The sequence below is a fragment of the Aulostomus chinensis genome, chromosome 4, assembly GCF_037954235.1.
Source record: "Aulostomus chinensis isolate RoL2024-O1b breed Wild chromosome 4, RoL_Achi_v1.0, whole genome shotgun sequence".
Taxonomy (NCBI): Eukaryota; Metazoa; Chordata; class Actinopteri; order Syngnathiformes; family Aulostomidae; genus Aulostomus; species Aulostomus chinensis.
Genome location: NC_141323.1, coordinates 8,112,958 through 8,140,952, shown reverse-complemented (window position 1 = coordinate 8,140,952; position 27,995 = coordinate 8,112,958). Strand labels below are relative to the sequence as shown.

Below are 27,995 nucleotides of genomic sequence, written 5' to 3'. Positions count from 1 at the left end.
TGTTCAAAGCTCAAAGTTCAGCTTACAGAGACGACATACACAGCGACACAGAGAAGAAGAATTTTCGCAAAGGAAACTTGACTGAAACCACAGTCGCAGCTCAGAATCAGTGAGGAAATCAACCCCTTGAATCTCAACCTGCTGCCACAGATGGATTGTACCTGAAGACAAGCGGCTAATCACATGAACTGGTACTAAAAGACTGACTGGCAGGTGGCTACCTTGGAGAGACAGACAGGTAAGTCTGTTGTTGTTTTTGTCAAGCTGATCTGCTCCGCTGTGTGCATTAAAAAAGAGAAACTAGAAATCACTCACTCATGGCCCCACCCAGGTGAACTTTAACCTTTGGCTATTTGGTGTTCAAGTCCTAATCAAAGCTGTCAGCAGTGATGGGTGGAACCTCACAGCCCCATCCACATCTCAGTGTGTGTGTGTGTGTGTGTGTGTGTGTGTGTGTGTGTGTGTGTGTGTGTGTGTGTAGAGGTGTTGAGTAGAGAGAAAGGGAGGAGCAGGCTACCACAGTGAACATACACTTCCTGTATGTAATATAGCTGTAGATCATGTGATGTTTGTTCTATCAGTCTTTCTTCCTGTAGCCACCAGCTGGCGCTGTGCCTTAGATTCAGCTTGTAGACATCTTCATGGAAGATCTGACAATGTGACTCCAATCACGACAGTTTTTGATCTATGGTCAGATAAACAATATCTCTTACAGTAACTCAAAATAACTGATTTCAGTCCTGTATCAATTTTGGACTCCCATCCTAATCTTTGGATCATTTAAATAATAAAAAAAGCTCAAAAGAGCTAACAGCAATCAATCTTTGTATAATTTTCTATGTGTGTTTCCTGGCCTTTAATGGCAACTCCAGTCTTGTGATTTCACTCCGCACGCAAGCTGCAGCACCTCCTGCTGGGCGGTATGGAACGGCTCCAGGTGCTGGGAGAGAATGAGGCGTTGCAGCAGTTCTTCAGTGGTGAGCTGTTTCACTTTTCTCTTCCCATGGTCTTATCTGCCTGTTCTGAAAAGCTGTCTGTACAAAGCCATGATTTGTAATCTGACCGAATGATTTAACTAACAAACATAAAGAGAAATTATCCTGGCCTTAATACATAACCTCCTCGAATGAATATGTATTAGATCAAGACAGTGAAACACATTGATTGATTGATTGAACTGGATCTGAGAATTCACATTTGTAAAAAGTAGTGTCAATATGTATGTGTAATGCTGGATGTTGAAAACAAAGGAGTGAGCAGGCTGGATTAGGATGGCATTTTACTCACGCCAGGTAGAGGCTGACAGAAGCATTGTGTAAAGCAAAAGCATAACACATTTCTTCTCTCCATAAAAGAATCTTACTTGCAACAAGCGACTGATAGTATGTAACATCTAACAACTTGCAACATACATGAACAACATAGAAAAATGTTTTAACATTTTTTCATTCCTTTCTTTCTAATCAATGAAGGACTCAAACTTTGTGGTTACTCTTCAGTCCATGACAGAGTCTTTATGCCAGCTATGCTTGTTTCTTGGCGTGACTGAGTGTGGGGCATGGAGGCATTAGAGTCCTGTTGTGGCTTGGCAACACAGCTCAGTCAGCTGCCGAGGGGACATGAACAAGACGGGATACATTCCACTTTTTACCATTGCTGAGCGGGTGGGTGCTTGTGCCTAAGCTCTTTTCCAGAGGGCATATGGAGAGGTGGTGTAATGCTATCCACCCCCTTTTTCTGTGCTTGGAGTCAGAGTAACATTTCATCTTGGCTAACTTCTCTTGGCTCGTTCTTCACAAAGAATCTCCCGGCATCAATATGGCAGAAGGCAGGGCAAGTGTGTCAAGCTTAATATGCATCTTTCATCTGTTAAGTAGTTCATGTGCTGAAGTGGCAGAAGTAGTGTGTGGCTGGCCCTGTGAACCTGTAGCCCATCCAGGCCTTTGGGCCACGATGAGAAGTAGTCTGTTCATGTAATGGCGTGACAGCAGACAGGTAGAGCTGTCGCAAAGGTCCCACTATGTCAAAACCTAGTTTTTTTTAAGGTCATTACTTTGGCAAGCCACCCAGACTATGCAGCCCTTAATGTGAAAGTCCATCTCTGGCCTCCAAAACAGTCTGCAGATGCTGCTTAGTTCTCACAATACCCTGGTGACTCTCATTGGCCAGAGTGACCAGGGTGTGGTGTAATGCAAATGGTACAATGACACAACAGTCCCTAAAAACACAATTGTCCTTCACTGTGACTTCATCTCTGACATTTTGTTAGGCTGTTAGATTGTGTCTCACCAGTTTTTATGAAAGAGGGCCATCCCTTGTCATTCTGTGCAGGCAGTTCTGTCACCTCAGGGCAGGCAAGGCAGACTGCTTCAAACTCAGTCACTGAGAAGGAGCTGAGTGTTGACGAGATGTGGGCAACTATTTCAGGCTCCACCACAGGATCAGCAGAAGCGGGAAGGGGAAGCCATGAAAGGCATGCAGCTGTTTAGTTTTGGGAAACGGGTCTGTAGATGACGTCAAGGTCAAAGCACAGTAGGCATGCTGACCATTCAGCACTGCACACCCCAGCGTGTCTTTTATTGTAAGCCTTTGGTGAGTGCTTGATGATCAGAATGAAGGGTAAAATGACAGCCCCATAAGCACGTCTGCCTTTTTCTGTAGCCCACACACATGCCAGATCCTCCTTCTCAACAGTAGACTACTTCTGTTTAGCCAAAGACAGTGTGCAAAATGCAAAGGCAACCAGTTTTTCTGTGCCATCCAGTTGAACCTGAGCAAACACCTTCCCTTGAAACAATGTGAGAGCGGGGCTGTTTATCTGGAGCTGAATAACCTCATTAAAACTGTTTTGTGCACCATCAGTCCATGTAAACGCACATTAACAGTGATACAATCATGCATTGGAATGATACAGTAAATATTGCAAAGCTGGGCGAGACACAAGTCCTAAGTAGGAGTGCAGGGAAGCAGAATCAGATGGAGCAGGTGTTTTCAGCTCTGTGTTGGTGTGCTCCCTGTCCAGAAGGATTTCATCTTTATCATCATTAAGCATCATGTCAGCTCCCTTCAGCTTTTGTAGAGCAGCTTTCAGGTTGTGCTCTCACTGTTTGACTTGTGCTCTCATATGAGAACTGCTTAGCAGTGTGCATCCCCAGTTTAAAATGAAAAAAATTGCACCTACAGACTTAACAAAAAGCAAACCTTGTTTCTTCGTAATGCTGCATTGGAAAGTTGAATTCATCCTTAAATGACTTCTTCATTTTGCAGGTGTACCTTTTTTCCCTTTGTGTTCTTGCATGAATGACACCATAGTATGGGGCTGCATTGTTTTTTAGGTGGAAACAGTAGCATGTTTCATCCCAGGCTTCATCTCAATTCCCAATTTGCCTTGGGCAGAGACATATCAGGTGTAGTGAAAAGCCTTTTCATCTCTGCTTAGCTGCCTGGTGATGGCCAGTGTCAGTGAGTACAAAAGCAAAGTGTAGGTATTTACTACATCCAGTGGAATTTCATGATGATGATATGTGAGAGGTGAGTAGAGAGAAAGATGCAGGCATGAGAGATGTGTCATAACCCTTAAGTGGATAAGAGCTATTCCAATCAGGTGGTACCAAGAGCACCTGTCCCAACTAACCGGGCCCTCAGACCATTAGTGCCAACCAGTACTGAACCACTGGATGCTGCATTTTATGTCGAGTGCTTCAGTGAGATGGTGATTGTTCTGTGTTGGTGGCAATGTGAGGGTGTTGTATTGGTGATGACTGTTGTTTTTATAACTGCAGGTAGCATGGAGGTGTATTTCATTGTCTGGCATTTGCTGTATGGCCCATGTTAAATTTCCAAAAGGACTAAAAAAATTTCTGTCCATCTGAAATGGTTTCAGTGGGTGTTTGGATGCTCACAGAGTCCTTGATGAGTTTCCAGGAGCTTCCAGGTATGTGTGAGACGCGGAACAGCTTATTTTGAAGTTGTGCCATATGCTTGATGACGTTCAGGTGAAGTTCTATTTATTGTGAAGAGGACAGAAGTCCTTAAAAAAAATTCCAAGTGGTTAATATACTGTAGGGGTTGTAGTGTCTTGAAGAAGATCTTTAGGGTGTCCGTGTGTCCTTGGAGTGGTTTTGGCTGTTGGTGAGTAGGCTCCAGTCGGGTTGAGCTGGCTTTGGTGGTTGCTAGTTGTAATTAAGGGACCCTAAAAAGATTCAGCTTGATTTTGGTGTGGTCATAGGGGTCCTTGTGGAGATCCTTAATAATGCTCAAGTTGACTTAAAGGTAGTTTTTTTGTTCTTCACTTGAGTCTTCAGGAAAACGTCTTTCTTAAGAAGGTTCCAAAAGAGATCAAAGTGTTTTCCAGTGGTTCTCAAGTGGGATAGGAGACGCCTTGATGCTTGGTATTACTTTGGTTTAATCTACTATTGTCAGCCGGAGTGCTTACAACAGGAAACAGGCAGGTATCTGGTTCTTTTTTTTCAGTTTTTTTCAAGAATGATTGATTATGGTCTGGTTGCAGGTCAGGATGTGGGTGGCATGTTGGACTGTTCTGTTGCGGTGGATACCAGCATCCTGGAGCAGTACCTCAGCAACGACATGGACCCCAGTAGTTTGTAAGATTCACATGCAGACAATGCAAATGAGTGTAAAGTCTCTGATAATCACCTATCAAACTTCTTGTGTCCAGTGTTTCATAGTGAGTATTAGATCACTTTTTCAATGATGAATTATTGATAAGTCAGATCGAACTGTATCATCTCTTGAGTATGAAGAGTTTCAGGGTTAGATAAAACAATGACCAGCCAGTTCACTTACCAAAGACCAAAATCAATAGCCAATTGTTGTTGTTGTTACCTTGATTATTATTCAATTTAAAGTGTTACAGGAGCAAAGAGGAAATGTAAAATGTAAATTCTATAATAAAAGAGTGATAAAAGTTTTAATACCAGTTGCTGTAATAATAAGTGACACGTAATCCTGTAACATACACATAAAAGCATCACTGCTCTACTTGGTTATCTGAATTAAGGTTGTAAATAGAGAACTATCTCATTCTACAAAGAACCAGGGGATCTCAATAGTAATATACCAACACTAAAAGAACACCCATTTATACTGTTTTTATAATGCATCAGTTTGTTTATTTTTCACACTAATTTCCCAGCATACTTCCTGAGTCTCCTCCTGATTCAAGCTCAGAGACCTGCTCACCTGCACAGATACCAGGTATGTCCCTCAGTCTTAACCACTGAATTCACAAAAAACATTTGAATTTGATAGGATTTACTGTTATGATGAGGAATTGTTATGGTGCCAGATTAATTTTGTCCAAAGAGAGGACAGGGCCGCAGCAGGTCAAGAAATGTGTTGCATCAACTCCTTGTAGGTTATCCAGAAGTAAGATGGTTTACTTCATTTAGGTTCCTCAAAACTAGATGTATTACTTCCTTCAGTGTCTACAGAAGTGAGGTGGGTCACTCACTTTAGGGTACCCAGAGGATAGATCTGCTACTTATTTAAGATCCTGAGCACTGATTTCTTTGTTCTGTTGAGTCCCCAAAAGTTAGTTGTATTCTTTCCTTGAGGGTCCCAGAAGTGGGATTCTTTTTTAATGTTGGAAGTAAGATGGATATTTTTTAAAGTAAGATAGGTTTGTTACATCCTCTAAAAACTCAAAATCAGGTGGTTTATTTCCTTTAAAGGCACCCAGAAGATGGTTAATTGCTAATATCCTTTTGGTCTAGTGTGATTGGTTTGAACTTGACTACAAGAGAATAAAATCCTTTAGATAATTTACAGAATTTCTTTTGTTGGCAGATTTCCAGTCTGAGCATCCCTACTGGTCAGTCCAGCAGACCCCCAAAGAAGTGTTGCAACATCCTCCTGCTTCCTGTAGCTTGAAGGGTCAAGGGTCTACCTACGCAACCCCTGACCTGCTGACCCTCGATCAGCTCCGCTCTCTTGGCCTCACTAATACTTACATCAAGTCTGACACCTCACCTGCGCCACCTGCAGCTGTCCACCAGTACACACACCAGTCACACGAACACACACGTTGCCTGTCTTTGGAGAGCTGCTCACAGGTTTACACTCCACCAACGCCTCCTTCCCCGCCCCTGCCTTCCTCAAACAATATGCCCTGTGCTGGCCCGGGCCAGGTTGCAGGTTTAGCCCTGTTTCCATCAACATGCCCGCTGGGCTCCACCTCCACACTACACTCCTGGTGAGATGACCCTCGGCTTTGTTAGCCTGAGTCCTTTTGATCAGCTAAATCTGGCGTCCAACATCTTTGCTTGAAGACACAAAGGCTTAATTCCAGTTAGAAGTCTAATCATGGCTATGTTGCATATATTCTGTTTTAGTAAACATCATAACGCTGTAACCCTACAAACATTGATACAAAAGTTCTTTTACACTTTTTCAATAAGCCAAGGGTATCAGCCATGATCCACATAAGATATATGTAGCATTCACCATTTAGGGGAATTTGTATTATTGTATTGGAACCTCCATGAAAATGGATAACATATCTCATTGGGTCTGTCTTTCTATTTATTTATTCCCAATAGCCAGGTCATACGTTGATATATTTTGCAAAAGGATGGAGGCGCATGAAAGAATCTGTTTGATGAGCTGTGAGTGTTGTTGCTGGCTGTCATGGGATGAGACTAAATCCATCTGCCTCACTGGCTTTTAGCTCCCCGGACAGTAAAAAGAGGAGACGATCTGAGTCAGAGGCGCTGACAGCAGGAGTTGACCTGACCGACAGTGAAGCCGATGGTACTCATAGCAGTGGCGGTGGGCTTGGATTTTTCCAGGTGCTTACCTGGGAAAAGTATGTGGCAGAAGAGTGGAGCACCCTGTTCGATAACAGCTACCAGACTCTGTGAGTGTAATAGTGTTTTAACATAAGAATTTCCTTTGTGATGAAATATGTTGAATAGTACCATGTTTACATCAGGATTAACCCTAACCCAAACAGCTCAAAGGAATCAGGTTAAGTGTCACCAGCAATGTGTTTGTCCTCCTTTACCAGGTCACCCCCTGCCTACCATGTGGACACAGATAAAGGCTTCAACTATTCTACAGCTGACGAGGCTTTTATTTGCCAAAAAAAGAACCACTTCCAGGTCACAGTTCAGATCATCGTTGCTGCGGAACCACGATATGTCCGAACACCTATCGGGCCACAAGAGGTCGACCACTTCCAGATAAAAGTGTTTGGGATCAAGGTGTGTAGAAATCTCATCCTTAATTCCTCACATCATTTCAGTCAGCAATCACCACATACCCAGATTCAGATCTGAAGATGTGCTAGACTTTGCACCATCACTGAAACAACCTGCTAGGTTAGAAACAGTTACGACTACCTCATCTCACCATTAACATCTAACTAGAATCTGAAAAGTTCTGGGTATTGTCACCTGAAGGCAAGACAAGCTACAAGTGACGCTCGGTGTTCTCACAGTATTTTTTTGTGTAACATTTGTATGTTTTCATCATCATCATCATCCTCACAGCTGGAGACACCCAGCCACCAGGTGACCATTGAGCAGTCCCAGCCCGACCGCAGTAAAAAACCCTTCCACCCCATCAGGTAGGAAGCAAGTGCCTTGCATGCATGTTCAGGCAGGTCAAGAAGTTAAGCTCTGTTGACAACTCTGCTATATTAGCTGAGGCTCAGCTGCTCCAAGCCACCTTCAGGGGCCAACCACTTATCTCCCTCCACACATTCCATTGTTCAGTGACATTCCGCCTTATTTGAGTAGCTTTATATGTATGTATATACTGTATATATCTATGTATGTCCATCCATCCATCGTCGTCTTCCGCTTATTCCTCACTAGTAAGGGTCGTGGGGGGGTGGAGCCTATCCCAGTGTCTACGGCAAGAGGCGCCGTTCACCCTGGACAGGTCACCAGTCCATCGCAGGGCCAACACATAGAGACAGACAACCATTCACACACACATTCATACCTACGGTCAATTTAGAGAGTCAATCAGCCTTGTCCCCAAATTGATGTCTTTGGACTGTGGGAAGAAGCTGGAGTACCAGAGAGAACCCAGCAGGAACAGGGAGAACGTGGAGACTCACCCAGAAAGACCCCGTGCTGCAGCCGGGACTTGAACCTGGAACCTTCTTGCTGTGAGGCCACAGTGCTGACCACTGCACCACCGTGCAGCCTATCTATGTATGTATATATATATATATATATATATGTATATATGTATATATATATACATATATATATGTGTGTGTGTATGTATATATGTACATATGTATGTCTGTATATATGTATGGATATATGGATATATATGTATGTATGTATATATGTATATGTATATATACATATATAGATAGATAGATGGATAGATAGATAGATAGATAGATGTATAGATAGATAGATAGATAGATAGATAGATAGATAGATAGATGTATAGATGTATAGATAGATAGATAGATAGATAGATAGATAGATAGATAGATGTATAGATAGATAGATAGATAGATGTATAGATATATGTAGATATATACAGGTCACCAGTCCATGGCAGGGCCAACACATAGAGACAGACAACCATTGGCTCTCCCAGCCACGCCTACGGTCAATTTAGAGTCTGGATTAACCTGGTCCCTCTTGATGTCTTTGGACTGTGGAGGAAGCTGGAGTACCAGAGAGAACCCACACAGGCACAGGGAGAACGTATATATATACAGTATATATACAGTATACATTCATATATATATATATGTATATATATATATATATATATATACACACAGTATACATTCATACATATATATACAGTATATATACATATATACACATTATATATACACACACACACACACATATATATTATGTATTTATGTATGTATATATGTATATATATATAATGTATGTATGTATGTATATATGTATAATGTGTGTGTGTGTGTGTGTGTGTGTGGTCCCTGAAAAGAACCGTTCCACAAAATTAAAATTGCCTTGGCAATTAAGTTTCCTTGTTGATGAAAGTAATCCTGATTGAACTATAATTTGAGTTCATGAGTTGTTCATGTCAAAATTGAACAGAATTTGAAGTCATGTAAATGTCTTTTTTTTTTTTTTTTACGTAAATGAAAACTTTTACTTCTTCTTCAGGGTTAATCTGCCCAGTGGCAAAATCACCAAGGTTACGCTTGGCCGCCTGCACTTCAGCGAGACAACGGCCAACAATATGAGGAAGAAAGGCAAGCCCAACCCTGACCAGAGGTTTGTGTTTGAGTTTGTATGAATGAATGACTAACAATAAGAGAGGGGCTATACAGTCACTGTTGCTGTGTGTTTGTGTAGATATTTTCAGATGGTGGTTGGTTTGTACGCAGCTGTGAAACACGAGACCTTCTTACTTACAGCTCAGGTGTCAGAGAGAATCATTGTCAGGGTAATGTCGTTGACAATAAACCATATTAACAACTCTGCACTCTGAAAGCATTGAACCCACAAAAATTAACACCCATAAACCTAATCCCTTAGGCTTCAAACCCTGGCCAGTTTGAGATGGATGGGGACGCCTTATGGCAGCGCGGTACAGCGCAAGATACAGTGGTCTGTCAGAGCCGAGTTGGCATCAACACCAACACTCCTGATGAGGCGCTTGTTGTCTGTGGCAACGCCAAAGTGATGGGTACCGTCATGCAGCCTTCAGACTGCCGTGCTAAACAGAACATCCAGGAGGTAAGATGTTCGTCACTTTCACTCTTCAAACTTAAAGTGGGCTGAATATGATCAGAAACTTGTGGCATCAACCTCCTTTGTAAGAAACAAGGAAACATTAACATCCTTGATATGAGCTGAGAGGGAAAATCTTAAGGTAGCAACACACACATGAGTGACGAATACTTGTAGGATGTTTCACTGGGTTCCAGTGTTTGTTTACCTCATTACAAGACAATATGCCACCAGCATCGCCCCTTAAGTCTGATCCCTCTGTGCATTTACATAATGTTCGAAAAAGTTCAATTATTGTGTAAATTAAATTGGACTTTTAAAATACATGTAAACATGTTAGTCCGACTGTAATTGTACTTTTCAAAGTTCTGCAAATATACCTAGGTAATGCTTCGGGGCTCGATGTGCTCCGACATGTTTTTAAGCTTCAATTGGCCCCAATCTGGCCTGATGCTCTGCTGTTCTGCACATGTTCATAGGTCCCGCCGCTGTAGTTGACCCAAAAATCAAACACAGAACATTCAAGAAGGAGTTGTCATGGTGGGCAACAAAACATTTCTGAACAGACAAGGAGACAATATACGCTGTCTCAGCTTAAAAATGTGAATCTAAGTCCTTTGTCAGAGATACTGTTCGTTAGCAAATTTGTGTTGTTTGTGATGCAAAAGTTGAACAAGAATAAAATCTGAGCGCACCCAGCTGTAAGGGGACATACCTTCACCTAGTGTTCCTGAGACAGCAGACAGAGGCAGACATACGTCCATCAAGAATGAATTCTACTTCATTCAGATATACCGGAATGATGGTTGCAGTCTAATTAGATGGCTTAGTCGAGCTGTAATTATAGCAATGATAGCAACTGGGAAAGTATGTAATGACATCAGGATATGCTGAAATATACCTTTTCTCATTATTTTTGTTCCCCACTCAGAAAATTATCTATAGTTAGTAGTAGTAGTAGTAGTATAGTATTTTGATGTACATTTTGTATTATTTTGTAGTTGATAATTGATACGAAAGATAAATATTTGTTAGAATTATACATAATAGATTATCAGCTTTCAGAGCTATCGTGAACACTGATATTTGCTAGCTTAATATGGAAAGCAGAATTAGCGTAGAAGTAGAAAACTATGTTAGAGGTCATTAATAACATAGTTTGAACCAAACTGGAAAACTTGTTTTTCACATAAAATTTTCAGATCAGCACAACATATCACTCCCTATCTGAACGATTTTTTTTTTTAGCACCAGGTGGTTGGCAGATGGCACCATGTGTTCAGAGCCTGTTCAGCCTCATTCTGGTGTTTAGAAGCATGTAATCAGAACACAAACCAGGGCACCAAGGGGCTGTCAGTAGACACCTGAATATTCACAGGTGTGTTCCAGGTGTGACATCACTCAGGCCATTCAGAGGGTCTGGTGTTGTTCCCTCTAAAGCCCAGGTTGATCCAGGACTGGGAGGTTAGGCGCCTAAGTGATACTCACATTTCATCTCAGGAGAACGCTCCTCACCTGGAGAACCAGACCTCCTCCTGCTCCAGGAGAAGGAGCGGGCATGTCTGATGGTTATTACAGGGGCAGCAGGAGGTGGAGCAGGTCTGGGAAGAAATGGATGTGGTCTGGCAGATGTGGGGGTCCATGTCTTCAGGTCCTCAGGCAGCAGTGCTGCTCCTCTGCAGGTCTGATTGATGAGTCTCTAATATCTCGTCCCTCATGACTCCACTGACCAGAGACCAGCCTCTTCTGGGTCCATGGACCAAACGTCTCCTGCTGCTCCCCTACATGGAGGCACTGGACCAGCCTCAGTAACATGCTGGAGCACCTGGAGCTTGAAACTAGTGATGAGACTTGGCAAAGCACCACCATGGTTATTAAAACAGGATCATCTTTGTCACTATCAACAGTTCAAGACTTTTAATCTGAAATTTTGAATACTAACTTCATATTAAAAAAGAGTCATGCTGTTGAATGTCATATTGTTATATTGTATAAAAAGCAATTCAGTTTTAGTTACAGTCAATGAATTCCTCTTTTAATGCCTCAAATTCAAATTTTATTCTGATCCCTCACTTTGTAGAATAAATGTGTTCTCCTGTTTGTCAGGTCGACTCTGAACAGCAGCTGAGGAGAATCAATCAGATGAGACTTGTTGAGTTTGACTACAAACCAGAGTTCGCCTCCACCATGGGAATAGACCACAAGCACCAGACAGGTAAGTGACGAACCACATCAGCACAGAGAGGAAGACAGAAACAAGATCTAAAACTCAGAAGTACATTCTCCTTGTGGAACACCTGGCTCCTTCTTCTCCCTAGCAGGTTCAGTTCTACATCAGATCCACCTGTAAACACCAGACCAGTGGATGCAGGAGGTTCAGTTCTACATCAGATCCACCAGTAAACACCAGACCCGTGGATGTTGGAGGTTCAGTTCTACATCAGATCCACCAGTAAACACCCGACTGGTGGATGCTGGAGGTTCAGTTCTACATCAGATCCACCAGTAAACACCAGACTGATGGGTGGTGGAGGTTCAGTTCTACATCAGATCCACCAGTAAACACCAGACAGGTGGATGTCGGAGGTTCAGTTCTACATCAGATCCACCTGTAAACACCAGACCGGTGGATGTCGGAGGTTCAGTTCTACATCAGATCCACCTGTAAACACCAGACCGGTGGATGTTGGAGGTTCAGTTCTACATCAGGTCCACCTGTAAACACCAGACCAATGGATGCAGGAGGTTCAGTTCTACATCAGATCCACCAGTAAACACCAGACCAGTGGATGCTGGAGGTTCAGTTCTACATCAGATCCACCAGTAAACACCAGACCCGTGGATGCTGGAGGTTCAGTTCTACATCAGATCCACCAGTAAACACCAGACTGGTGGATGTTGGAGGTTCAGTTCTACATCAGATCCACCAGTAAACACCAGACTGGTGGATGCTGGAGGTTCAGTTCTACATCAGATCCACCTGTAAACACCAGACCGGTGGATGGGGGAGGTTCAGTTCTACGCCAGATCCACCAGTAAACACCAGACCGGTGGATGGTGGAGGTTCAGTTCTACGTCAGATCCACCAGTAAACACCAGACCCGTGGATGGTGGAGGTTCAGTTCTACATCAGATCCTCCAGCAAACACCATACCTGTGGATGTTGGGGGTTCAGGTCTACATCAGATCCACCAGTAAAAACCAGACTGGTGGATGTTTGAGGTTCAGTTCTACATCAGATCCACCAGTAAACACCAGACAGGTGGATGTTGGAGGTTCAGGTCCACATCAGATCCACCAGTAAACACCAGACTGGTGGACGTTGGAGGTTCAGTTCTAAATCAGATCCACCTGTAAACACCAGACCGGTGGATGGTGGAAGTACAGTTCTACGCCAGATCTACCAGTAAACACCAGACCGGGGAATGGTTGAGGTTCAGTTCTACATCAGATCCACCAGTAAACACCAGACCCGTGGAAGCTGGAGGTTGAGTTCTACATCAGATCCACCAGTAAACACCAGACCAGTGGATGGTGGAGGTTCAGTTCTACATCAGATCCTCCAGCAAACACCATACCTGTGGATGTTGGGGGTTCAGGTCTACATCAGATCCACCAGTAAACACCAGACCAGTGGATGCTGGAGGTTCAGTTCTACATCAGATCCACCAGTAAACACCAGACCCGTGGATGCTGGAGGTTCAGTTCTACATCAGATCCACCACTAAACACCCGGCTGGTGGATGCTGGAGGTTCAGTTCTACATCAGATCCACCAGTAAACCCCAGACTGATGGGTGGTGGAGGTTCAGTTCTACATCAGATCCACCAGTAAACACCAGACAGGTGGATGCCGGAGGTTCAATTCTACATCAGATCCACCTGTAAACACCAGACAGGTGGATGTTGGAGGTTCAGTTCTACATCAGATCCACCTGTAAACACCAGACCGGTGGATGTTGGAGGTTCAGTTCTACATCAGATCCACCTGTAAACACCAGACCGGTGGATGGTGGAGATTCAGTCCTACATCAGATCCACCTGTAAACACAAGACCAGTGGATGTTGGAGGTTCAGTTCTAAATCAGATCCACCTGTAAACACCAGACCGTTGGATGGTGGACGTTCAGTTCTATGTCAGATCAACCAGTAAACACAAGGCCGGTGGATGGTGGAGGTTCAGTTCTACATCAGATCTTCCAGCAAACAAAAGACTGGTGGGTGTTGGAGGTTCAGTTCTAAATCAGATCCACCTGTAAACACCAGACCGGTGGATGGTGGAAGTACAGTTCTACGCCAGATCTACCAGTAAACACCAGACCGGGGAATGGTTGAGGTTCAGTTCTACATCAGATCCACCAGTAAACACCAGACCCGTGGAAGCTGGAGGTTGAGTTCTACATCAGATCCACCAGTAAACACCAGACCAGTGGATGGTGGAGGTTCAGTTCTACATCAGATCCTCCAGCAAACACCATACCTGTGGATGTTGGGGGTTCAGGTCTACATCAGATCCACCAGTAAACACCAGACCAGTGGATGCTGGAGGTTCAGTTCTACATCAGATCCACCAGTAAACACCAGACAGGTGGATGTCGGAGGTTCAGTTCTACATCAGATCCACCTGTAAACACCAGACCGGTGGATGTCGGAGGTTCAGTTCTACATCAGATCCACCTGTAAACACCAGACCGGTGGATGTTGGAGGTTCAGTTCTACATCAGGTCCACCTGTAAACACCAGACCAATGGATGCAGGAGGTTCAGTTCTACATCAGATCCACCAGTAAACACCAGACCAGTGGATGCTGGAGGTTCAGTTCTACATCAGATCCACCAGTAAACACCAGACCCGTGGATGCTGGAGGTTCAGTTCTACATCAGATCCACCAGTAAACACCAGACTGGTGGATGTTGGAGGTTCAGTTCTACATCAGATCCACCAGTAAACACCAGACTGGTGGATGCTGGAGGTTCAGTTCTACATCAGATCCACCTGTAAACACCAGACCGGTGGATGGGGGAGGTTCAGTTCTACGCCAGATCCACCAGTAAACACCAGACCGGTGGATGGTGGAGGTTCAGTTCTACGTCAGATCCACCAGTAAACACCAGACCCGTGGATGGTGGAGGTTCAGTTCTACATCAGATCCTCCAGCAAACACCATACCTGTGGATGTTGGGGGTTCAGGTCTACATCAGATCCACCAGTAAAAACCAGACTGGTGGATGTTTGAGGTTCAGTTCTACATCAGATCCACCAGTAAACACCAGACAGTTGGATGTTGGAGGTTCAGGTCCACATCAGATCCACCAGTAAACACCAGACTGGTGGACGTTGGAGGTTCAGTTCTAAATCAGATCCACCTGTAAACACCAGACCGGTGGATGGTGGAAGTACAGTTCTACGCCAGATCTACCAGTAAACACCAGACCGGGGAATGGTTGAGGTTCAGTTCTACATCAGATCCACCAGTAAACACCAGACCCGTGGAAGCTGGAGGTTGAGTTCTACATCAGATCCACCAGTAAACACCAGACCAGTGGATGGTGGAGGTTCAGTTCTACATCAGATCCTCCAGCAAACACCATACCTGTGGATGTTGGGGGTTCAGGTCTACATCAGATCCACCAGTAAACACCAGACCAGTGGATGCTGGAGGTTCAGTTCTACATCAGATCCACCAGTAAACACCAGACCCGTGGATGCTGGAGGTTCAGTTCTACATCAGATCCACCAGTAAACACCCGGCTGGTGGATGCTGGAGGTTCAGTTCTACATCAGATCCACCAGTAAACCCCAGACTGATGGGTGGTGGAGGTTCAGTTCTACATCAGATCCACCAGTAAACACCAGACAGGTGGATGCCGGAGGTTCAATTCTACATCAGATCCACCTGTAAACACCAGACAGGTGGATGTTGGAGGTTCAGTTCTACATCAGATCCACCTGTAAACACCAGACCGGTGGATGTTGGAGGTTCAGTTCTACATCAGATCCACCTGTAAACACCAGACCGGTGGATGGTGGAGATTCAGTCCTACATCAGATCCACCTGTAAACACAAGACCAGTGGATGTTGGAGGTTCAGTTCTAAATCAGATCCACCTGTAAACACCAGACCGTTGGATGGTGGACGTTCAGTTCTATGTCAGATCAACCAGTAAACACAAGGCCGGTGGATGGTGGAGGTTCAGTTCTACATCAGATCTTCCAGCAAACAAAAGACTGGTGGGTGTTGGAGGTTCAGTTCTAAATCAGATCCACCTGTAAACACCAGACCGGTGGATGGTGGAAGTACAGTTCTACGCCAGATCTACCAGTAAACACCAGACCGGGGAATGGTTGAGGTTCAGTTCTACATCAGATCCACCAGTAAACACCAGACCCGTGGAAGCTGGAGGTTGAGTTCTACATCAGATCCACCAGTAAACACCAGACCAGTGGATGGTGGAGGTTCAGTTCTACATCAGATCCTCCAGCAAACACCATACCTGTGGATGTTGGGGGTTCAGGTCTACATCAGATCCACCAGTAAACACCAGACCAGTGGATGCTGGAGGTTCAGTTCTACATCAGATCCACCAGTAAACACCAGACCCGTGGATGCTGGAGGTTCAGTTCTACATCAGATCCACCAGTAAACACCCGGCTGGTGGATGCTGGAGGTTCAGTTCTACATCAGATCCACCAGTAAACCCCAGACTGATGGGTGGTGGAGGTTCAGTTCTACATCAGATCCACCAGTAAACACCAGACAGGTGGATGCCGGAGGTTCAATTCTACATCAGATCCACCTGTAAACACCAGACAGGTGGATGTTGGAGGTTCAGTTCTACATCAGATCCACCTGTAAACACCAGACCGGTGGATGTTGGAGGTTCAGTTCTACATCAGATCCACCTGTAAACACCAGACCGGTGGATGGTGGAGATTCAGTCCTACATCAGATCCACCTGTAAACACAAGACCAGTGGATGTTGGAGGTTCAGTTCTAAATCAGATCCACCTGTAAACACCAGACCGTTGGATGGTGGACGTTCAGTTCTATGTCAGATCAACCAGTAAACACAAGGCCGGTGGATGGTGGAGGTTCAGTTCTACATCAGATCTTCCAGCAAACAAAAGACTGGTGGGTGTTGGAGGTTCAGTTCTGTATCAGATCAACCAGTAAACACCAGACCGGTGGATGTTGGAGGTTCAGGTCTACATCAGATCCACCAGTAAACACCAGACTGGTGGACGTTGGAGGTTCTGTTCTACATCAGATCCACCAGTAAACACCAGACTGGTGGATGTTGGAGGTTCAGTTCTACATCAGATCCACCTGTAAACACCAGACTGGTGGATGGTGGCTGTACAGTTCTACGCCAGATCTACCAGTAAACACCAGACCGGGGAATGGTTGAGGTTCAGTTCTACGTCAGATCCACCAGTGAACACCAGACCAGTGGACGCTGGAGGTTCAGTTCTACATCAGATTCACCAGTAAACACCAGACCCATGGATGTTGGAGGTTCAGTTCTACATCAGATCCACCTGTAAACACCAGACTGGTGGATGTTGGAGGTTCAGTTCTAAATCAGATCCACCAGTAAACACCAGACAGGTGGATGTGGCTGACTGTTGGATTACATACATACCTCCTCCCTACAAATAGTACAAATACCTGGGCACAATCTTTGACAACCTCCTGAACTTTTCTGCCAACACAGAGGAGATTCTCAGGAGGTGTCACCAACGACTGTTCCTCCTCAGGAAACTCAATTCCTTTGGAGTCAGCGCGCCCATAATGATGACTTTCTACTACGCCTTTGTGGAAAGCATCATCACATCCTCCATAACCTGCTGGTTCCACTCCCTCAGCCTCCAGAACCGGAACAGACTGCAGCGCACTGCATCAGTGTGCTCCAAAATCATCGGCCTGCCTGTCAGAACTCTTTCACACGTTTACAGCCAACAGGTCCTGTGACAGGCAGCCAAGATCATCAAAGACCCCTCACACATACTCCACTCTGCATTTGAATGGCTCCCCTCTGGGCGACGCCTCCGCTGTGTGGCCTGCAGAACTGAGAGGAGGAAAGCCACCTTTATCCCAAAACCATTCTTCTCTTTAACTCCAGCTGCTAACACCTTCCCCACACCAACACCCTACACACACACACCTACACACACACACCTACATACTCTCCCCGGACTACTCAATATCCTTTCTTCACTGTTACACTGCTTATTAGGGCCTGAGCCAGAAGGTACTTGTGGCGAAGACCCTATTATGTTTGCTCGGCAGAGCAACACATTAGCAGCACTAAAAACACTAAAAACCCACACTAAACAGTGTCCCAGGCCCCCCCAACACCCATGAGGCAACTGGGCCAGACGGCCCGGAGCCAGTTTTCACATACACACCCATTCAAAACCTGGTATTATACTGTTCTTGCTCTCAATGAGTGCGCGTTATGCCCATAATGCGCATAACGCGCATAATCTAATTTGACCCCCTGAACATGCATGAAATTCGCTGAAATTCGGCACAATCGTTCGGTATGTCTCAACATTCACTAATCAAAAACAAAAACGCCACAAAAGTCTATAGCGCCACCTAGGGAGCCACACAAAAAAAAAGATAATTTTTTTTAAATTTAGAGCGCTATAACTCCTCACACAAAACTCCCACAAACATGGGACCAACACCGTTGGACTCGTCTCATCAAGACGAACAATTCTTACACTCTGACCCCTCACCTATCTCTAACAGAATGTCCACAAATTGGACAAAACTGTCAAAATCAGGACTTTTTTTACTCCCCGAACAAAATCTATCTCCTCCTAAACCGTAAATGCCAGGGCTTCCAAACTTTCACACATTACTCTCCCAACTGTGCTCTTCAAAAATCTTTAAAGGTTAATATACTACGCGCTCGGTTTGGATTTTATAAGCCCTCAAAGTGGGGGAGACACGTTTCACGCTTACAATGGAAGTCAATGGGGAGGCCGTGTCCTCTCATGGTACATACTCTCAAACAAATGCTTCTCACGTCTATACCATACATCGCACAGCTTTTAAAACCATAGCACTGTATTCCTGACAAAAATCCCTACAAAAATATGGTATTTTGTGTTACTTTCCACCAACGTAGGCCGAGTTATTCAGCTTTTACACACTACATTTCTCTTCATCCTCCACTCTCTCCACTCTAGCACAGATCAAAGAAAGTGCAGCGGGGGAGGGGTTCTTAAAGGGCCAGCTGGCAGCTCTGCTCTCAGCTCTGCTCTCAGCTCTGACAGAGATGGCAGAGATTTGTTTACTGTAGTCATGGAAACCACAATTGGAGCTTCTCTGCCCTCATGTACATACTCTCAAACAAACACTTGTAGCTTCTAAACTAAAAGACTCACACCTTCAGAAAACACACCATTGAATTGCTGAGAAAAAACTCTACGAACTGATGTCTTTACATTACACTTTTGACCAACATATGCAGAGTTATGACTGTGTTTGTCAGTAAAACTGCCAAATCCTCCTCTGCTCTCCACTCTGACAGAGATGGCAGAGAGCGAGCAGAGAAGGGAGGGGCTCTTAAAGGGCCGGCTCTCAGCTCTGCACTCACACTGTGCAGCGCACTGAGGCTCGTATCTCCTCAACTACAAGGCCTAGGGATTTGCCGATTACACCGTTGGATTGGGGCCGGTGTCAAGGACGCGGCCATAGGCCGCGCGGGGGCTCAGGCCCTAACAACGCTTTAATTGTATTTTTATCTTTAATCTTATTTTTATTCTCTTATTTATTCCCACTGTCATGTCCCTGTTTTTTTTTCTTTTTTCTATTGTTTTTTAATGTCATGCTGCTCAGTTGTACCGTTCTTTAATTGTACCGTAAATAAAGTCATCTGAATCTGAATCTGAATCTGAATCTCCCTGACATAATCACTTCCTTTTGGAGTACAAAACATATACATTATTGCTTTGCAATGAGCCACAGCAGGAAGTTGTAGAATCAGATGCATCAGAATGTGACTGGCCAATCAGAGAAAGCAATGGCTCTGGTTGTGCTGGTGAGGTGAGCAGTGAAGAAGAGCGTGTTGATCCTCATGACAACACAAGAGCGGCTCGCATCCGTAGGTTATGACCGATGCTCGTACTGATGTCAAGTATCAAGTGGTACTGGACTGTATGATTGTGGTAAATAATAACATGACCATCTGATATTTCAGGTATATTAGCACAAGAAGTGAAGGAGCTGCTGCCGTCAGCAGTGATGGAGGTTGGAGATGTGACCTGCTCTGATGGAGAAAAGATTTCTAACTTCCTCATGGTGGACAAGGTACATCCTCCCTCCTCCATCAACTTCATTGTATCTAATTTATTTATTTGTTTTTTTTAAAAATAATTATTATCACTAAGTCTGCTTAGGATTTATGATGATGATTAAGAGTTACATTTGCTTTCACTTTTAATCTTTCTAAAATGTTTAAATTGCCACTATCAATTGTAATGGTGAGCACAGGTTTGCTCTTTTGTGAAGGGTTAACATTTTCTCATGTGTTGCTCCTCCTTTTCCTGATCTTCCTCATCCAGGAGCAGATCTTTATGGAGAATGTTGGAGCAGTGCAGCAGCTGTCCAAACTTACTGACAATCTGGAGAGTCGAATCAAAGAGCTGGAGGTCTGGAACCGCCGGCTAGCAAAGCTGAAGAGCCTTACAGGCAGTTTACGCTCCACCGGGTACCATCCATCCATCCATCCATCCATTGATGCTTCTATCCATCCATCCATCCATCTATGCATCCATCCATCCATCCATCCATCTATGCATCCATCCATCCATCCATCCATCCATCCATTGATGCATCTATCCATCCATCCATCCATCCATCCATCCATCCATCTATGCATCTATCCATCCATCCATCCATCCATCCATCCATCCATCCATTGATGCATCCATCCATCCATCCATCCATTGATGCATCTATCCATCCATCCATCCATCTATGCATCCATCCATCCATCCATCCATTGATGCATCTATCCATCCATCCATCCATCCATCCATCCATCTATGCATCTATCCATCCATCCATCCATCCATCTATCCATCCATCCATCCATCCATCCATCCATCCATCCATCCATCCATTGATGCATCTATCCATCCATCATCCATCCATTGATGCATCTATCCATCCATCCATCCATCCATCCATCCATCTATGCATCTATCCATCCATCCATACATACATACATACATCCATCCATCTATGCATCTATCCATCCATCCATCCATCATCCATCCATCCATCCATGCATCTATCCATCCATTCATCCATCCATCCATCTATGCATCTATCCATCCACTCATCCATCCATCCATCTATCATACATCCATATATTCATCCTGTCTTCATCACTCATCCATTCATCCATCCATCCATCTATCATGCATCCATACATTCATCCTGTCTTCATCACTCATCCATTCATCCATCCATCCATCTATCATACATCCATACATTCATCCTGTCTTCATTACTCATCCACGCATCCATCCATTCATTCATCATGCATTCTTTTCTCCATCATTTTCTCCTTCTTTGGTTGTAGTTTTATCAGTGACGAGCTGCATCAGCAACACATTTGTATTCTTTAACCGTCTGAATTAAAGATTTCTCACCTCTTTTAAAATTTCATGAAGAGAATATAAAAAAATTCTGCTGCATCATTTCTTTTGTTTAAAGGAAACTCAGGAAACACAGCGGCATGTCAATAGCCCAGAGTCCCCATGCAAGTAGGGGTGAGACAGCCCAGAGGGAAGGCTGGAGTCTGAAGTACAGCCACTGCCTGCAGCACAAGGTCTTCCAGGCCAGCATCTTCACCCTGTTGTCCACCATGGCCTTCTGGTGAGTAATGATGTCACTTCCTGGTTTTCCACACAGTGGTAACACTAGAAATATAAATGTCTTTTTTGTGTGTGTAGCGTCATCTCCATCACAGCCCTGTACCTATTGACTCTGAAGGAGGAAGCCCTTGAGGTCTTTCCAGGCATCAGGTAAACTGCTTTATGTTATCCATAGCAACCACCAAATTACACCCAGAAACCATCAAATACCAGTCTAGCATCACCTAACAACAACCTAACAAACACCAAACAATACCTACCGTACCAACCATCAAATAACATCTACAGTATGAACCACCTGATGATAACCAGCTTCTATCCCTCAGTGGAAAATTACAACCGCTGAGCCCATATGCAGGTTTATTTTACCTGTGGGGTGAATGACATGTTTGCTGCTCATTTGCCTTTTGAATTTTGCATGATGGATTTTTCACATCACTTTATTTGGCATAATTGCTGTGACCCAACAGAAACAGATGTACATTTTTTAATTTGAAAAAAAGGAGCTTCATTTGGTGTGAATCCAAGTTAAGAGTGGTCTTCTGGGCATCAGCCATCATGACAATTGAGCTACAGCACTGTTGCTTCTCTCTGGAAGCTTCCATCATCCAATCACCTGTTAGCGTGTTATTCTGTGTGAGATTGTTTGTGCTGATTATTGTTTTGTCTGTTAGTAATGACAGCATGGTTCCTCTTCAGACGACAGCCTGGAGCAGCACTGGTGGGTTTATATTCATATGATTCAATATTTATTTATAAAGTTTTAAATCAATTCCATAAAACCTCTGTCTTAATGGATAATTGGAGATTTTAAAAAATGAGATGGTGATTTATTGATTCATTGATTCAGACAGGAGAGGTGTTCATCACTAGCAATGATGCTAATCATAAAAATAGAACTAGATGAGCATTACCCACAGACAATACAACCTGAAGGTGAAGCAAGAGGAAAAAACATTGGGATCTTGAACACATTCACATGATAAAATATTTTGATGGCTCATTTATCTCACTTCTGTTATTTCAGTCCCCCCAACCAGCCCACTGGGCCCCTGGCCCCCAGACGTGGATTTCTGTGACCTACTCTATTGCGATCGGGTATATTGCTGCCCTTCATTAGCAGGTGGCAGCAACAGAACCAACATTACTTCCAGTCAGTCAGCTGCAGCAGAAGAAGAAACAGGTAGTATTAAAGACTATTAAAGAATACATACATTTAGTGTCCATCGTGTTTACAGAGAGCAGACACACACACTGCTAGCATTCAGGACAGCTAAGCTAACTAGCAGTCGGCCATCCTGCGGTGGTCTGGAGAGAAGAGAAGGGTCTCTCTCCCTCTCTGCTTATCTGGCTCAAAACACAATGCACAACAAGCTTATTTTCCACATATTTGGTGTGATTCTGGAACACATATGTATACAAAGCAATGTTTTCTTACAGAGTCATATGATGCTAATTTCAATGATTGTTTTTCTTTCAGAGACAAATGAAGACACCATATATGACAAGCTGAGGAGTGCTAAAGACTGTGAGTGTAGTTATGTGGTGCTTATATTCAGGCGATGGTGAGATGCTTGAGGTCATGTTAACAGCTGTCAGAAATGTTAAAATTTGAGACAATGTTTTCAATTGAAAGAGGACCTCATGATTAGTTGGAGGGGGAATACAACAAGATATTACTATTCATTTATATAACCTCCTGTTGTTGCTCAAGCAGGAGTAAATTAAAAACAACCAATTCAAGATCAATATTTATATAAAAGAAAGAATTTGAAAATGAGAAGGGAAAGTTAAAACTAAAAAAAAATAATTCTTCAATGATTATTTTTTCTCTCTTTTTCTCTATCAGGGACAAACACCACCATTCACTCTTTTATGATCAAAGAGAACCAGCAGGTGATTGACAGCAAGTACTGTCTCAGAGACGAGTGTGGGTAAGTAAAAAAGGCAAAAACCCCCAAATCCCTTTTCCCATCCTCAAACATTCCTCATCCCTTACATGATCACTTCCTGTTGGACAAGAACATTCCGCATTCCTGACATGATCACTTCCTGTTGGACAAGAACATTCCTCATTCCTGACATGATCACTTCCTGTTGGACAAGAACATTCCGCATTCCTGACATGATCACTTCCTGTTGGACAAGAACATTCCGCATTCCTGACATGATCACTTCCTGTTGGACAAGAACATTCCTCATCCCTGACATGATCACTTCCTGTTGGACAAGAACATTCCGCATTCCTGATATGATCACTTCCTGTTGGACAAGAACACTCCTCATTCCTGACATGACCACTTCCTGTTGGACAAGAACATTCCTCATCCCTGACATGATCACTTCCTGTTGGACAAGAACATTCCGCATTCCTGATATGATCACTTCCTGTTGGACAAGAACACTCCTCATTCCTGACATGATCACTTCCTGTTGGACAAGAACACTCCTCACTCCTGACATGATCACTTCCTGTTGGACAAGAACACTCCTCATTCCTGACATGATCACTTCCTGTTGGACAAGAACACTCCTCACTCCTGACATGATCACTTCCTGTTGGACAAGAACATTCCGCATTCCTGACATGATCACTTCCTGTTGGAAAAGAACACTCCTCACTCCTGACATGATCACTTCCTGTTGGACAAGAACACTCCTCCCTCCTGACATGATCACTTCCTGTTGGACAAGAACATTCCTCATTCCTGACATGATCACTTCCTGTTGGACAAGAACATTCCTCATCCCTGACATGATCACTTCCTGTTGGACAAGAACATTCCGCATTCCTGATATGATCACTTCCTGTTGGACAAGAACATTCCTCATTCCTGACATGATCACTTCCTGTTGGAAAAGAACACTCCTCACTCCTGACATGATCACTTCCTGTTGGACAAGAACACTCCTCATTCCTCACATGATCACTTCCTGTTGGACTAAAAACATCCCTAGTACTATCATTGTCCCAGTATGAACATGAACAGTGAAGAATTAACTTCCTGACAGAAGTAGGTCCACCTCCAGATTCCTAGGTGGCAGCAGGGTTCATGTGGAATATCAGTCTGAAAGACTCATGAAGAAAATGGACAACCACTTAACACAGAATAAAGCTTGCTAGCTTTCACTGTAGTTTTACCAGCTGTGAGGTTTTCCTCCCTCTCTGTACTGGACTCCTGGGTGAAATACTATGGTCCCATGGAATGTGTGAGCACTATGCTAGTGTGATTCCATCTCCAGCTGTATAGTCTAACTATGCTGGTCCAACTTTCAAATAAGTTTTCATTCAGACTAATGTGTCAATGTGTACTTTTAGATGTCCAGTTTCAGGCAGTGACTACAACCTGGTATAACTAACTCATACTGACTCCCTTCAGACCCAGCAGGTTCTTCTACAGAGTGCCTATCAGCCAGTTTGTCCCAATCAACATGAGAGTCACTCTCCTCATGAAGTAAGACCACCAGCAATGACCTCTGACCTCTTTACCGCTAACAATGAGAGCCTAGATGACAAAATAGTGTTTTGTTTCTTTAAGTTCAACAGAGCTGCTAGTCATCCATCTTTGTAGTTTTGATGAGCCGAGGACTTGTTCTGCTCTGCTGGACAGAAACAGCGATGTGCTCGGCAGGTACCCGTCCAACACTCAGGTAATTATTTCCACGATACAAACAAGTGAACAAACATGAAAAGCTGCTGCCTCAAAAACCAGTTTCTTACCTGATGACAGCATCATCTTATTTCATTACAAATTGTTGCTCAATTTTGCTCACACTGTCTCATGTTGAAATAATAATTAAAAGGACATTGTTAAAATAGACTTACTTGTTAAACTTGTTTTCAATTGTTACTTCAACATTATAGACTTGTACAAGCATCATAAAGGAATGTTATTAAATCTTGTTTTAAAATGTGATGTTTTGTTAATACAATATCTGATTTCATGAATCACATTTTTGAGTCATAAATTAATTAATATTAGGCTATTCAAAAATATTTATATGTTCAAACAACCAATTTTATGTTATAACTTATGCTTAAGTAGTCACCATTTTGAGCCTATATATTATTTCAAAAAATATGATTCAGTCGATTAAAAAAAAAATATATATATATGTAAACACACACAATATGAATACGTAATTGAAGTCGCTAAATAAAAGGAAAAAATAAAAGCCTTAACAGCGGAATAAATGCGTAGGGTATGATGAAAATGAAGAAGTATTCAAAGATAGAAAGATAAATATCTGTCTTATTGTGCCTATTCATTATTTCTTATCATCATCCATCCATCCATTTTCTATACCTTTTATCCATTAAGGGTTGTGGGGGGTGGAGCCTATCCCAGCTGTCATTGGGTGAGAGGCGGGGTTCACCCTGGACGGGTCACCAGTTCATCACAGGGCCATCAGGAGCAGTTAGGGGTTCAGTATCTTGCTCAAGGACACTTGGACATGGTCACTGGGGGAAGAAGTGGGGATCGAACCAGCGACCCTTCAGTTGCTAAAAAAATTTCTGTTGATATTTATTCATTTCAAAATTAACCTGAAAAGTAGTTTATATCTACATATGTTTCTTCGTTTCATGTATGTTTTGCGTTTGTCACTCACTTGAGGACATTACCATCAAAATTATGCTAATGCTAATCTCACACACATGTTGTGCTTTTCCTATTGTACTTTTAATGTTCCTGGTTTTATTTGTATACATGAAAAAGAAGTAAAACCTTTAACTGTGAAACTGACGCACACAAGCAGGATTAATTGATCATCACCGTTCAAAAATTGTGTTAATATTTGAATCCAAATGTTTAAAAAGAGAGAAATAACCATTCAATTACAGGATACTGAAAACTGAATACTTGTGAAATGGTACACATCATGTCTTCATGTATGTGCTTTAACATTTAACTTCCCCGAACACTTCCCACCCACTACCATTCATGGTGCTAAGCTAACTAGCCTGGGTCTCACCTCCCTAGAGGAGGGGCTCTGTCTTCTCATCTGTTTCTGGGGATGAAAGCTAACAAGAGACTTTCTCTACAAGTGGGCCTTTTAAAATCTTTAGGTTGTGAATCATTCAATGTCGGTCTTAAAACCAATAAAATATCAGCTTGTGCTGGTTTTCTGCATTGAAGACTTCAGTTCGACCTCCAGTCCACCAAGAAGTATCAACTGTGTGTCTTGTGTGAGTGCAGGGAGAACACGAGTGGCCTCTCCACGTGGCTCGTCTTCATCACTGCTCCTATCACTTTCGCTCCGCCGTGGCTGTAAGAATATGTTTTGAATGCTGTTCTTCATTGTAAAACATTGTAATTCTCACTGTTATCTTAAACCTCCAATAATTTGATTTTTTTTACAATTCAATTAGTCTCTTAGAATGTTCCACATAACACCTTTGTTGTGTCGTATTAACCTGTTTTGTCTTTCCAGGGACAAGCAGACTGCAACACTGATCACCACTATGCAGGGGTGCTGTTCACAGACTACCACTTCCATTTCTTTCGCCGCTGCACAGACTGATTAATGTACATTTACTGACCAAAATTCATGCTTGCATTTCAAACTTGGCCGCACAATAGTCACTTCCTGCTTTTACTTTGTACTCAGTGTAAGTTGTCTGTATGTCACATCTTCAGGGAAATTCCAGCTTGTAGTGGCTAACAGTTTAGTTTAAAAATTTTTGCTACTGTGTTATTGAGGTTTTCCTGAGAAAATGTTGTCATGTGATGTGCTTATTGGAATATGGTGTAAGCAATGGTATTAATTGATTTTATTGGTTGCTCTTCAGGAACTTTGTTCATTGCGAAGTACTTGATGCTTGTGGACAAAATAATCTGAATTCTAACAAAATAAATAGAACTTGAATTCTTTTAAATCTCATAAGTTTGGTGTGATTTACTTGTAAAAAGGAACATTCACAGCAGGATTTCGAAACTCTGCATTGAACTGATGTAAACACAGTTGTAGTATTCACACCAAAGCAGAAGGACTATTGTTGTATGATACAATAATATTGATAATAGCAGATATTGTCTAATGATAATGGGTCCATTTATTTTGTTATCTCAAGATAACATGCCTGGAACACCTCCTGAGGGAGGCGTCCTCTCCAGATGCCAGAACCACCTCCACTGACTCCTCTACCTGGAGGAGCAGCAGCTCTACTCTGAGTCCCTCCTGAAGGACTGAGCTTCTCACCCTGTCTCTGAGGGAGAGCCCAGCCTCCCTGAGGAGGAAACTCATTTCAGCCGCTTGTATTCAGGATCTTGTTCTTTCAGTCATAACCCAGAGCTCATGACCACAGGTGAGGGTTGGAACGTAGATTGACAGGTAAATAAGTGAGCTTAGCCAACAGTCAAAGCTTGCGATTTACCACAACGGACTGGTT

At 43.3% G+C, this 27,995-nt stretch overlaps 1 protein-coding gene across 1 annotated transcript; it reads left to right on the top strand.

The window, feature by feature from the left end:
- On the top strand, positions 1 to 27,461 carry myrfl (myelin regulatory factor like). The gene is made up of 24 exons (XM_086201439.1): positions 1 to 238; positions 873 to 977; positions 4,511 to 4,604; positions 5,156 to 5,217; positions 5,809 to 6,214; positions 6,689 to 6,877; positions 7,028 to 7,223; positions 7,512 to 7,588; positions 9,138 to 9,248; positions 9,330 to 9,420; positions 9,513 to 9,713; positions 11,814 to 11,922; positions 19,921 to 20,030; positions 20,285 to 20,430; positions 21,444 to 21,605; positions 21,683 to 21,754; positions 22,279 to 22,325; positions 22,632 to 22,787; positions 23,085 to 23,132; positions 23,454 to 23,538; positions 24,985 to 25,059; positions 25,144 to 25,255; positions 26,803 to 26,874; positions 27,038 to 27,461. Exons 2-24 carry the CDS (start codon positions 923 to 925, stop codon positions 27,125 to 27,127), a joined length of 2,766 nt encoding a protein of 921 aa, XP_086057565.1. The 5' UTR covers positions 1 to 238; positions 873 to 922; the 3' UTR covers positions 27,128 to 27,461.
- The last annotated feature ends 534 nt before the right edge of the window (positions 27,462 to 27,995 follow it).

Bases quoted from the DNA above. Each gene is read 5' to 3' on its own strand.
- myrfl (XM_086201439.1), top strand. From the start codon at position 923: ATGGAACGGCTCCAGGTGCTGGGAGAGAATGAGGCGTTGCAGCAGTTC. The intron at 23,133-23,453 runs GTGAGTGTAGTT...TTTCTCTATCAG, and splicing joins GCTGAGGAGTGCTAAAGACT to GGACAAACACCACCATTCAC. The intron at 26,875-27,037 runs GTAAGAATATGT...TTGTCTTTCCAG, and splicing joins ACTTTCGCTCCGCCGTGGCT to GGACAAGCAGACTGCAACAC.